Raw genomic sequence first — 13,586 nt, 5'->3', positions numbered from 1 at the left:
CCGCCGCGAACTTCACTTGACATTCAGGTGGGCGGAGTCTTGCTCCTGATTGGCTGCCGGCTGACTGAAGCTGTCAGTGCTGCAGGTAGTGTCTCTTAAGCAACAACAAACACACATGTGGAAGGTCAGAGGTCACGGCAAGCCTGGCAGCTGCGAGTGTGATTGACAGCCAGTGAAATCGGAGTCTGAGCAAATATTTGGTCAGGGACAAGTGTGGAGGGGAAGGCGCTACGGCCACAAAGAAGCTGATTCGCCGCGTTTATATTTTTACACGCCAACCTCCACAGCTTCAACCAGCGGGCGCTCGCCATAAAAGTCATCATGTTTAAGCGTTAAAGTTCCCACAGAAAGCCGTGGACAAGGCTGTTCTCGACAAAACAAGAGAGAGCAAAGAGCCACAATTCTGACAGAAAAGGCAATGTACATTTTCGATAAAACAAATTTACACGGTAGTGTTCTGCTGTAAACCAAAGAGACGCGAACCAGTAAAATAAAATAAAATAAAATAAAACTACATTTTAATGTCATTCCAGTTTTTCAATGCCACCACACCAAAGTCCAAAGCAATTTTAGCTCACCAGGGCACAGGAGCTGCTGGTCTGCTGCTGCCTCGTGTGGTCAGTTTGTGTCACTGAGGTAAATCTGAAAAAAACACATTTTAACTTACTGATAAACTTTCTCCAAAGCAACAAAGTAAAAGATCGGAAAAGTTTCGTTCCGTGTGGACAAGGCACAATCCACGGGGGAAATGTTTACTGATGTTATAAATCAAGTCAGAAGTAGATGCTAATTTTACCGTAGAGTTGTCCCCTGGTGGCCATTTAGTGTATTCTTACTTCCTGTTTATTTTTTAACTGGCAAACTGGAAGATTACCTCCGATTGAATATGTTCAGCCCACGAGCGAAACACACGTGCGACGGAACAGGCCGACCTTGGGAATTCTCGGCGGGTGAGTCAGTTTGTGTTTCGCGCAGAGTCATGTGGCACGAATGTTGCGGTTGACCAATCGCCACTCCCTTTGGCGATCGTCTCCGCCGTCGCTCACTTCATGGCGAGAAGGAGAGATGTTCGGTTGTGACGAGACCTACCCCCCGCCCCCCACCACTACCACCAAAACCACCACCCCCTCCATCACCCTCACCTCCACCTCCTCCCCCGCCCCCAGGGAGCCTCCCCTCTGAACCTCCTCGCTCAGCTCCTGAATCCTCCTCCTCCTCCTCGCTGCCGCCGCCGCTCCTCGTCTCCCAAAGCTCATTTGACAGAAATGACTTCCAGACGTTTGTAGTGAGTTTATAAAGGCCAGCTGTGTGTGTGTGTGTGCGTGCGTGCATGTGTGTGTGTGTGTGTGTTGCATAGGAAGGAACATGTCGACATGTTATTTCACTTTAATGAGCACATTGTTGGCAGAACCGCAGAGAAACGAAAAAACAGAAGGTTTGTGTTTCATCTAAGTGTGCGTGTGTGTGTGTGTGTGTGTGTGTGTGTGTGTGTGTGTGAGGGATCCACACAGATTTTTGGCTGCCCTCCTGTTCTGTCTCTCTCTCTCTCTGAGGCGATCAATACTGACAGCTCTGAAGTGCCTGAATACGTGTGTGTGTGTGTGTGTGATTTTTCCAGTTTAAGATTTTTCCTTTTTGACAAACCTCTTGACCTCCATCATTCCAAAGAACCCTGGAAACGATTCAAAAACCCCTGGAACCTGGATCCCAGTCTATCTAACAACCAGAGGGACTTGTACACTTAAGGAGTCATGGAAAACTCTCCAGTGACCCTTGAAACCTCTCTCGGAGCCGCGGGGAAACCTCCTGTCCTCGCGGACACGGGCAGCGCCGATGTGACGCCCCGGTTCCACCTCATAAAGGCCCCGAAACTACAATGTCACCCACGAGTTCCTCATGAAACCAGACTTGGGTTCCAACAAAGGATCTTTATTATCGCCGGGAAGCTCATGAACGACTATTAGAAGCAGTGAAAACATGTCTGCCAGCTGGGACGCGAGAAAACAACAGAATCACTAACTAGAAACCGATGTAAGCTCTGGCGTTTTAGTGTGAGCATGTCTGTTTGTCAACCACTCACTCTCCCACACCAAAGTCTGTCTGGTCTGTCCTAACAGTGAGGAGATAAAGACGTAAACATTATTGTAAGATATAGTAGACTTCAAGCAGGCACAGATTTTATCATCGCCATCAGCACTTCATACAAGGACGTTTAAAAAAAACCCTGAACTGTTCCTTTAATCTCTGAAACTCACAGCTAATACAACATCTCAAAGCTCTGAGGAACGAGCTGAGACTCTGCAGGTGTCTCACACACACACACACACACACACACACACACACAGATATCTGATCCGTCTTTGACTTCTTTTCAACGAGTGTCCTCCCCCCGGTGGCCATGTTTGTTTCTGGTGTGTCCCAGTTTCACTGTACAGAAGCAAAAGTCACACACACACACACACACACACACAAAGTGAGCGAGAGAAACTGTATCCTGTTACTGTGCGTGTGTTCTTGTATTTGTAGCTTTGTGAGGACCAGACAAAAATGGTTTTGTCTGGTCCTCACATCTGCTAAGGGGGTTTTAAGGGGCCAGGGAATGCATTATGTCTATGGGGGTCCTCACTATGAATGAAGCGCAAACATGTGTGTGTGTAGCTGGTATTTCTTATGTTGTGGGGACCTAAATCTGGTTACACGGTCACATTACGGGGACAAAAATCAAGTCCTCATAACGTTTTTAAGCTGAAGACATGTTTTAGTGTTAGGAGTAGGATTAGGATTAGGCCAGTAGTTATGGTTAAGGTTAGTGTAAGTCTCCTGGAAATGAATGTAAGTCAATGCGATGTCCTCTGAAGTCATGGAAACCAGTGTGCGTGTGTGTGTGTGTGTGTGTGTGAGAGGTCATCATCAGGTCGGGAGCGGGGGAAATGAGGTGTCAGCCTGTCGTTCTATCAGCTGACAGATCACCTGCTGATTGACGGGTGATCATTACCATGGCGACAGGCTGCCTGTCTCTTCTTTCAGACCACATGTCTGTCTGCAGTGTGTGTGTCTGTGTTTGTGTGTGTGTGAAACTTTTCTTCACCTTTCTCTGCTTGGATGATGATGATGATGATGATAAAGCCGGCTACCTCCAAGGTGACACATTGATACCCTCCTGTGACCTATGACCTCTCTCTGCAGCTCCTCCTCCCGTTGGCTCCTCCCAGTCACCATGCTTCCGGGCAGAGGGGAAGTGATGCCTTTCGCTGCGAAGCTCCTTGTCGCCATGACGACCTGACACGCAGTGAGAACTGGTGTTAAACGGAAAAAAAAACCACAGGAAGTGCAACACCTTGTCCCGTGTGGCAGTTCACACAGTCAGACTCCACCCCCTTAACCATGTACGCTGCACTCTGAGTGGCTGTAGCTCGTGCGATGGCAGGTTAACGTTGATGACGTCATGTGGTGAGGGGGCGAGCGACCCCATGACTGTCTCACCTGGACTCTCTCTCTCTCACACACACACACACACACACACACACACAGAGAACATGTAAGATGGCCGCTGTTATGTCAAACTCCATTTCATGTTTTGCTTTACCTCTGATCCTCCGACATCTGGGACGAGTTACAAAAGGAATGAATGAAGGGGGGTGAAGAGTGCAGGGGGGTGGGGGGGGGGACTAGAAAAGCTCCATATAAATACAGACCATAATACCAACTCTTCTTCTTCTGATTTTATTTGGTAGTAACGAGTAACAAAGGAAGAGGAAATGAACTATACATGCGCACACAAACAAACAAACACACAAACACTCACACAAGATTCAAAGGATTAAATCTGGGATCATAGATTATGAACTCTGGGATTATAACCAGGGATGTGAATTGTAAATTTCAGGATTAAAGTTGGGCTCATGGATTTTTAATTTTGGGATTAATTCCAGAATCATGAATATTGAAGTCTAGGATTAAAGATGGGAATATGGATTTTGAATTTACAGGATTAAAAAGTTACTCATGTTATAAATCACTTTCTCACAGACTTCCAGCAGAGTCGCCCCCTGGTGGACAATTTAAAGAATACAGTTTTGTGTATGTGTCCACTTGACTAGTATGCCGATGACACCGTCCTTACGTCAGGTGATGCGCAGTGTGTCGCTGTGACCACGCCCCCTGCTGATGTCACAGTCTACCGACCGCACCCAGAGTGGACTCCTGGGTCGCCATGGCAACTTCAGCCCCCAGTCTCCACAGCTGGTCTCACTCTGTGAGCGTTATTTTAATCATCCATGAAACGACCACAGTGTGTGTGTGTGCGTGTGCTTAGTTAGGCTAATATTATTTTAAACTGTTGACCGAGGCGTGCGCGCGCGCACGCACACACACACACACACACACAGAGAGGCCAGACATATGAAGACAGATCTGAGACAAAACAATAAGTTGATGATTGTGTTTTACTGCGTTAATGTTGCATTACTTCCTTCATCATCATCATAGTTTTAATTTAAAGGACTGAGTCCAATATCAGAGATTTCCAACTCGAGTATTTAAGTCAGGAATGTGGATTGCAAACCTCAGGATTAAAGGTGCGATCATGGATTTTTAACTTCAGGATTAAATGTGGGGATCACGGAGGAAAATGGAATACATCTTCTTTATGTTTGAGTGCAATTTCCTCAAAACTGCGTGACAAGTTTGACGGATCATGACACGCGCTGCTTTGATCTGACAGGATCAAAGGAAAACCAGGCAACATGAAGGACACAGACGGCTAACAAACAAACCAACAAACAGAACAACGAGCTACGATCTGCTGAGGGAGAAGAAGGATTGAGAATGCTGCACGTGTAAATGATTTAGACGGAGCCATGAATCTGTTGTCGCTCAACTTCTTTTGGCTGCTGACCGTGGTCGCGGGCTCATCACCGGACTGTCCGCCCCGCAGATATGTGTCCCATCACGGTGCGTGTTTCTGTGTCGCGTAACTTGGGTTTACTGTTAGGGGTCACAGATCTTTCGGAGGGCTGTGGTGCCAGTACAGGAAGTGACACCCTGGGAACGACAGTCATGTGACAAGACTTGGCTGGCAATGAAAAAGTGGCGGATTTTGAGGGAAATCTCAGAAAAGTGGAAGGAGGAATTTCAGGGAAAAGAGCACCCCAGGGTTTTAGGGTTAGGCATGGAGAAGAAGTGAGGTTAGGGTTAGGGCCAAGATGATCTAGAAAGGCCATATAACAAGTAAAAAATGTCACGGTAAAGGCTATATTTCGTAGGCATCGATGGCCATATTGTTCAGCTAAGACCTTGGGCCTGCGTACTACGGCCCTCAGAAAAGTCCTCGACCTACTGCTAGCTTTGGGTTTTGGACAATCCCAGTGGTGGGTTAGGGATGCTCCCATCTACGTATTTTGGGAGCGTCCAATAAACCTAATTCCCATATTGAATGTTTTTGGACTGTGGGAGGAAGTCATAGAACATGGAGAAAACCCATGCACACACGGGGAGAACATGCAAACTCCACGCAGGACGGCCCTTGTTCCGACCGGGGTCGAACCCGGGTCTTCTTGCTGCAAAGGCAAGTGCTGGAATTTAAAAATCTAGGATTAAATCCAGGATTGTGGCTTTTGAATTTAAAGATCAATTCCACAACCTTGCATTTTTAGCTTCAGAATTGGATTTGGGATCGTAGAGTTTGAACTTCCAGATTAAATCTGGGATCATGGAGTCTGATGTTCAGGATTAAATCTGGGAATATACAGTAGATTTTGAATTTGCAGATTAAATCTCGGAGGGCAGCAGGTAGTGTGGTTCCGATGACACGCTCTGCTGCCCTCCCCTCAGAGTCATCTATACTGGCCGACTCCAAAAGAAAGCCAGCAGTATTATTGAGGACCCCACTCACTCTGATGTGCAATAACCCCCCACCCCCCCATCTACTTTTGCACCATTTTCTTCTTTGTATTCATTAATATCTCACCACATATTTAATTTTACATTTTATACTTCATTTTATAATTTTAGTATTTATATTGCCTTTACTTGAAAGCTGCTAAACTGTGTTTCGTTAAAAACAATGACAATAATGAACTTCGAACTGATTTTCTGACAAAAGAAAAAATAAAATTCCTCATGCTGACATAGACGTAACTAGAAAGGTCCTCATTTGGAGCAAAACTTCCACCAAAAATTCAACTCGTGCTAAAGCGATAACTAGAGCTCTAGACGTGTTTGTAGCACCAGAAAAGTGACCTTATTCAGTGGTGGAAAACCCTGGATTGAAACCGTAACTGGTTATTGGCACAATGATTTAAAAATGTTTTAATGTGTTATCATGACATAAAACCAATGGTCCTAGACTAAACTAGACAAGTCTTAAAATGGCAGACCCATCTGCTCTACAAGAGAGAAAAACAAAGGCTGCAAATCATTTTGTGACCTCAAAATTTTGGGAATTGGGATGTATAATGTTGGTCTGTATAAAAGGAGCAAGACTGCTGACTCAGCTTTCTCAGCTCATCTCTTGCAGTTGCCAAATAATGAGTCAGTGCTCCTCTGCCACCAGAGGCTAATGCTAAGCTGTTTAAGGAAGACGGCGTGTTCAACTACTCCACCATGTTGCTGAGAGAAGACCTGGGTCTTCTCATGCTTGGCGCCAGAGACACGGTGTTTGCTCTCGACCTCAACAACATCTCCACGAAACGAGCTTCGGTGAGAAAAACCTGTTCTAAATAAGAACATCCTCTTTTCTTCAGTTGTGCGAGAAAGGTTTATGGGCGACAATAACCTCCTGGGGGACCTTTGGGCACATTGCTTATAATTATGCCATCCAGAAAACCTGTTACTGATATTCACACAAAACTGCCGTCACCATTGTTTATTTTGGCGTGACCACTTCCTGCCAGCGTTCCTGCATGTTGGCAGGATGGAACAGGAAAAGCAGCTACACATTGACGTTTACCTCACTGACTTTCAACTGTCACATTCGCCAGACATCTGTACCCGCCGCCCTGTATTCTCACCCCTGTCTGTGATAAATAAAAGCCATAACCACAGTTGCTGTCGCTCTTGTAGGTCAGATGGGAAGCGACAGAGGCGGAGAAGACGGACTGTCAAAATAAAGGGAAAGATCCTGAGGTGGGTCCCTTCAGTTCAACTTCTGCTCATGTGGGATGAGACTTGTGGGGTGTTCGAGCAGGTGTGGTCATTGTGTCTCCAAATGCTTTCTCAGGACTGCAAGAACTACATCAAGATACTGCACAAGATGGCCGACAACAGGATGTTTGTTTGTGGCACCAGAGGGTTTGCTCCACAGTGTGACTACATGGTAAGACTAATGGAAAACAGAGTTAAACTTGTCAATGTTAGACATTTGTACCTCTTCAACACTACATCAGGGGTCTCTAGCTCAAATGACTTGGGGGCCAATGGGTGTCTAGTGATGAAAAGATGATGCTACAGAAAGAACTCGTCATAACTTGATATTAAGTGGCAGGCCACATGAAATAGATTGAGGCCCATGGGCCGCCAGTTTGAGACCTCTTCTCTACATGGTATTTTGCTCACAAACACATCTGCAACGTGTTCATGGATATTTATTGAACAGAACTTTGTGTACGACTGACTTAATGTGGAACAAACAAAAGAAGTGCAAGTAACAGAAAGGGAAAAACCCGAGTGGCAGCCATCGTTGGACTGTGTGAGGATGCTTCAATTTTCTGATTGCCACTTTCGACTTCAACTGGAATGTGCCATTACCGTTCAGGATTTAAACGTGTGTCTCTGTGTTAAGACATTTTCAGATGGGATCCTGACTCTGCAGAACAACCGTTTGGAAGGAGCTGATAAGTGTCCGCATGATCCTGATAAGAGTTTTGCCTCCCTCATGGACAGTGAGTAGCTGTTTAAAAGTCTTCAACGACACACATTCTGATTGATAGTCTTGTATGAAGCAGTTTGTTTTACAATATTACTTGAGAAAAAGTGTTTTTGGGTAGTGGTAGCGGCCAAAACGGGTTTCCTCCATTGGCTTGGGCACCTGGTTAGGATGCTTCCTGTATGCCTCCCTGGTGAGGTTCCCACTGGGGGGAGGCCCCCGAGAAAGACCCAGCACTCACTAGAGAGACTAGCGAGTGCCGTGTCGTGCCGAGGCGAGGTGAGTAGAGCCGGTGGAAATGCGCCATAAGTCTCTTGGCTGGCCTGGGAACGCATTGGGATTCCCCAGAATAGCTAGGCGAAGTGGCCCAGGGAGGGGGAACTCTACTCAAGCTGCTGCCCCTGTGACCTGACTTCGGATAAGCGGTATAGAAGATGGACAAATGGCTGTATGAAAATGTACTTAAGTTTCAAAAATAGTTTGAATTGACTGACAGTAGCTCAGTGGTAGAGTGGAGTAGACTGATGTGTCCTGGATGGGTATGAAAGATGTGTGTTTATGAATGCAAATGGGTGTGAATGGCAAAACAAAAGTGTAATGCAGCTTTGAGTGGTCATCAAGACTAAGAAATTGATATAAATACAGACCATTATCAACTCTTCTTCAGATTTTGTTTGGGAGTAACGAAGATGGTTAGGAGAAATGTATTGGAGCAAATTCGAAGTTGCTAGAAATATAAATACAGATAAAGATGCATGAATTTTGGACTTACGTACGGGAACCATTGACCTCGTCACGAAAAAAATAAAAGACACAAAAATCTCTGAAAGGAATTCTGTCGTTAATGTGAAAGCCTCGCTTGATACGACTCGGACACCTGTAATAATGTCAGCGCAAATCTTATAAAAAAAGACCACGTAGAGGCCTCAACTTATGTTTTCTGTCTTGTTTCACCAGATAACACCCTGTACACAGCCGTTTATAGAACCTTCCGGGGCACTGAACCTCTTCTGAGTCGCTATCCTGATGCGATATCCCCAAACAATATCGGCTTACGCTCTGAAACTAGCCTCTCCATATTCAAAGGTAAGCAGTTTCTGGATTCAACTCTTCAAATTGTTCTAATTGTTCTAATTCTAATTAAAAATAGTTATACTAACCCCAATAGTTATACTAACCCTATTTTTTTTTTTTTTACTTTTGACTTTGCGGGGCAAACGTACACCCCAAGAGTTCCGGTAATAATTTAGATTTAAAATAGGATTCAGGATTTGTTGTGAGGCAACAATGCTAGCTACTGTGCGGCTGTGTGGCCCTTGCTAGAAATTCAAATACTTTAAATTTGCGTCCACAACAAATCATCATAAAATCAATTGTTTCTGACAAATTCTTGGTGGGACTTCATGTTTTGTTCTTCTATCTACACCAGAACCCACATTTGCATCCATGGCTCAGATCTCACAGAGTGGCAAGGTTTACTTGTTCTTTGGTGAGAAGCCTGTGGAGTGCGACTGCTTCAACAAAATGGCTGTCTCCCGTGTGGCCCGTGTCTGCAAGGTGATCTTACATTAAATCCCCATTTTAGGAAATTTCCACAGCACATAAACATGTCTTACAGTGTGTGTCCATGCTCACAGGGGGATCAAGGAGGTCAGAATATTTTGCAGAACAGGTGGACATCCTTCCTGAAGGCCCGAATTGATTGTCCAGTGCAGAATTCTCAGCTGCCATACATTATCCAGGACACTTACCTTTGGTGTGACCCTCAGCAGCAGTCGAGCGGCTGCTTGTTCTACGGCATCTTTACACCGCAGTCGTACGTCTAAACTAACAAAAATGAGTCGTCACTTGGGTCTGGGATTTATCAGAAGGGACTCAGTCATGTCTTTGAATATTTTAATGTTGACGATTGCTATTCAAAGGCCAATTGGGCCATCAAAGTCTTCGGCCAGTGAAATCTTGCAGCAGAATACACAATTTAATCCACATTTCATTTGGTGTTTTCCAGGAACACATCAGACACATCTGCTGTGTGTGTGTACCGGGTGTCCGACATCGACAGGCGGTTTGCAGAGGGGGACTACAAAACTAAAGGCACTGTATCTAGCACCACGTTTACAAAGTGGATAAAGAATACTAGAGCTGTCCCCTCCCCTCGGCCCGGAGCAGTGAGTCTGTCACCGTTTTGGGGCCGAGTCATACTTACCATGTGCCACAATCCATGGAGAGCCGCTCATTCAAGTGTTTCTGTTTATACTAAACAAGGTCCGAGGCCCCCCCCCCTCACATTCATTTCAGCAGTAATGCTTTCTCTCCAGAAAATTGCCCCATCATTTGTGTTTTCTTGCCTTGTTTCCACCAAGTGGCACCCTTCCCTTGGGGTACAAAAGTAAAATGGTACGGTACGTTCACCCATGACAATTGTGACCGTGTCCCTTCTACGTCCGCAGTTTATTCTTATACAAAACTTGATGACTTGTTTGTCTTTGTTGTTTGTCTATGTGCCCATCGGGCACAGTCCACACCCCGCCTACCAAGTAAAGGCACCGTTCAGTTGAAACGCAAGCCTGACCCAGGGCTTTATAATTCAGAACCAAACCATACTGCACCATGATGGAAACACTGCATTTGTTGTGTGGGTACCAGCCAACCGTGCATATTCTCAGCCAGGTTGCCACTGGTATGATCTAATGTATGCTCAGTACACTCTCATTCTCCTTGGACCACTGCGGAAATGGGCACATGACGCCATTTAGATAACGCCAACCCAGTGTACCTTTGTGGACTTGGAAAATATGACGTAGGCCTTAAGAAACGAATCAAAATTTTAAAGGGGAAACTGTTTTCTATTAGCGGTTCTTTGTTGACTCAATTTTGTCCTTTGTTCTTCCGGTGACCTCTTCTCTCATCAGTGTATCAACACATCTTCTCGGCTGCTCCGAGACCAAGCTCTTGAATTTGTCAGAGCGAATCCCCTGATGGACATGGCCATCCAGCCAGTTGGACAGGGGCCCCTGCTGGTGCGAAGGGGAGCTACATTTACACGCATCATTGTGAACATAGTAGAGGCTGCAGATGGCAACAACTACCATGTGATGTTTATAGGCACAGGTATTTCCAATATTTATTTCACTGCCTTTGATTGTTCGACATAATCAGTTTTAATCAGTAAATAAACATGACATGTCTCCATGTTTTCACACAAAAAGCGAGCGGCACTATGCTGAAAGCAGTGAACTATGATGGCGAGATGTTCATCATTGAGGAAATTCAACTGTTTAACCAAGCACCGATCAGAAGCCTGAAAATTTCAAATGTCATGGTACGTTGAAAGTTTTCTTCAAGATGTTTCATCACATGGATGAGACACTTTTACAGACCAAAATTTGACATCATAATGTGTTGTAGCACATGTACCCAGTGTCTTCCAGGATGTATCAGGCTTTAAAATCAGTAGTCAAAACGCATGTTCATCAGCGATTGCAGCACATTGTCCCGTTTCTGATGGATCAAATGTGCACAACATCAGCTGTATGCAGGGTCAGACTCCGGAGCAGCACAGATACCACTGGCCAGTTGTGAGAGGTCCCCATCCTGCATGGACTGTGTTCTAGCAAGAGACCCATACTGTGGCTGGGACGTAGTTGTTGGAAGATGCGTTGCCATTTACGATTCACAAAGGTATGTTCCACACATTGCTAACCCGAGTTGCAGTTGAACTAAATTCAATTGATTCTTCTGCTTTAGAGGGCTCATCCAAAGTGTCCAAGAAGGAAATGCCTCTCTTTGCCCAAGTGCAGGTGAGCGTTAGACACTTCCATCGATGTAGTTGAATCAGAACATTCCGAGTAAAACTGAGGGCCTCTCACCAACCAATCTTCTCAGTTTTGGTTTCAGATCCCATTAAACCTATGCTTCAGTCCACCTGGCCGGGTGGCAACCTGATGCTCAGCTGCCCTCCACCTTCCAACTTGGCAAAAACTAGGTGGGAGCATGACAGTAGCTCCGTGATCCTTTCAGACCGGGTCCAGCAGCTGAAAGACAAGCTGCTCATTCTCGGCGCTTTAGAGAGCGATGGGGGTCTGTACCGCTGCCTGGCTGTGGAGAGCTCAAAAAGCCGTGAGCACACAACTGCTGTGGCGGAGTACCAACTCTCAGTCACCCCAGTAGAGCACTGTGTATCTCAGTGGAATCAATGTCTGGGCATACTGGTGCCCGTAGTGATTTTGCTATTTGTCCTTTTGGCTTGGGACTTTCACAAAGGTTACCTGTCTTTACCATGCAAATGTGAGAGTCAAAAACAGGACAGAGCCACGAGTCCGACCTGTCCTTGAGAACTCCTATGAGGACATAGACTTTGTGACAGGGAATGTGTTTTAGCCCATAGCATTGGGAAGCCTCCCAGTCGTTCTTGGTCCACACAGACACAACTACAAGGATCAAATCCCTGCGGATTCCTTCATCCACGTCGACCACTTACTCTTTGGCTACAGGAGCTGGACAACGATGCCTACCTCAGCGACTTCAGAGGGACTGAGAGCTTCAGAGTGTGTTTCAGTGTGGTTGCTCAGACGCGAGAGAAGAGGACATCACGTCTGACCTCATCTGAGCTGGACGGTGCTATGTTTAATGGCATACAAGACAGCAGGTTCAGCTTCTGTCTGCAAAGTTGTATACATGATCCTGGAGGTTGACTTGTCCTATGTAATTCAGTATGCCGAGAGCTAAAATGGTTACGGCAACCCAGTGGTGACCACCTGGGGGGCTCAGGTACTTGTTAGTTTAACAGAATGTATATAGTATATGATGAATGTTTCCAACATGGCTCGACCACATTCCACATTCTGTGTACGTGTGTTTGGCCCTGGACCAGGATTGTTCCGTCAAAGAATCCTACATGGTGAACAAAACATTCAGAAGGTCCTGGGTGAGGGTGCAGAAGGTGTGGTGGGCATGGCCTGTGATGTGATAGGTGAGGTTGCCTCAGCTCACACCGTTGCCAGGGAAACATTAGGAACATATCGCCGGCAGGTGACACCACAACAATTACGTAACTTGACTTTGCCGTTATTGTACATACAATTCGATATAATATCCGATCAACATGACAAACTTTTAAATGATCTGCAATCACACTGCTTCATCCGTTTAGTTGTATTTGTGAAGATTAAATATAATAACAGAGAGAAAGTGAGCTCCTCTTGGTTGTTTTTCAGTGTCAGTATTAGAAATGCAGATTTATACTCTGTGTACATGCCTGTGTGTGTGTATGGGGTGGGGGGGGGGCAGTTAATCTGTCAGTCCTCCCCCTGCTGGCTATGATGAAATGTGATTACTGTCAGGGACGTGTTGTTGTTGTTGTTGTTGTGTTGGCGCTGGTTCACCACAGCTCCGTCTCTCTGATAAACACAGATGTGGAACACAGACTGAGGCCAAAAGTATGTGGTCACTAGTGATTTCACACTCACACACACACACACACACACACACACACACACTTTGTAGTTCCAAGTTAAAAAAAAGAAGGAAAAAGGAATGAGCAAAAATATAAATGAAAAATATGTAAATATAATAAATATTAGGCATCTAATAAAGCAAAATCAAATTTTTTTTTTTTTAAATGTGGTTGCATTAGAAGATTTAAACAATCTAACAAAAAAAAACTGCCTTATGAAATACATCATCTTAAGTCTACGATTTCTTAAGAACATATTTTGACTGA

The 13,586-nt window shown here is 45.3% G+C and overlaps 1 protein-coding gene across 3 annotated transcripts; it reads left to right on the top strand.

Moving 5' to 3' along the window:
• The first annotated feature begins 4,773 nt into the window (after window positions 1–4,773).
• On the top strand, window positions 4,774–13,409 carry LOC131455831 (semaphorin-4E-like). 3 transcript variants are annotated; one of them, XM_058623657.1, is made up of 14 exons: window positions 4,774–4,953; window positions 6,581–6,699; window positions 7,063–7,125; window positions 7,220–7,315; window positions 7,781–7,880; window positions 8,822–8,950; window positions 9,294–9,421; window positions 9,502–9,680; window positions 9,873–10,032; window positions 10,777–10,975; window positions 11,074–11,186; window positions 11,394–11,545; window positions 11,612–11,664; window positions 11,750–13,409. In XM_058623657.1, the coding sequence occupies exons 1-14, from the start codon at window positions 4,860–4,862 to the stop codon at window positions 12,196–12,198; spliced, it is 2,034 nt and encodes a 677-aa protein (XP_058479640.1). In that variant the 5' UTR covers window positions 4,774–4,859; the 3' UTR covers window positions 12,199–13,409. The 3 variants fall into 3 exon arrangements, with proteins under 3 accessions (XP_058479640.1, XP_058479639.1, XP_058479641.1); XM_058623656.1 differs by having other exon boundaries at window positions 6,554–6,699; window positions 11,750–13,402; XM_058623658.1 differs by having other exon boundaries at window positions 4,821–4,953; window positions 6,577–6,699; window positions 11,750–13,407.
• Window positions 13,410–13,586: the final 177 nt, after the last annotated feature.

This window comes from Solea solea, chromosome 3, assembly GCF_958295425.1.
Source record: "Solea solea chromosome 3, fSolSol10.1, whole genome shotgun sequence".
Lineage (NCBI taxonomy): Eukaryota > Metazoa > Chordata > Actinopteri > Pleuronectiformes > Soleidae > Solea > Solea solea.
The sequence above is the reverse complement of the archived record's forward strand: the minus strand, read 5'-3'. Positions and strand labels throughout refer to the sequence as shown.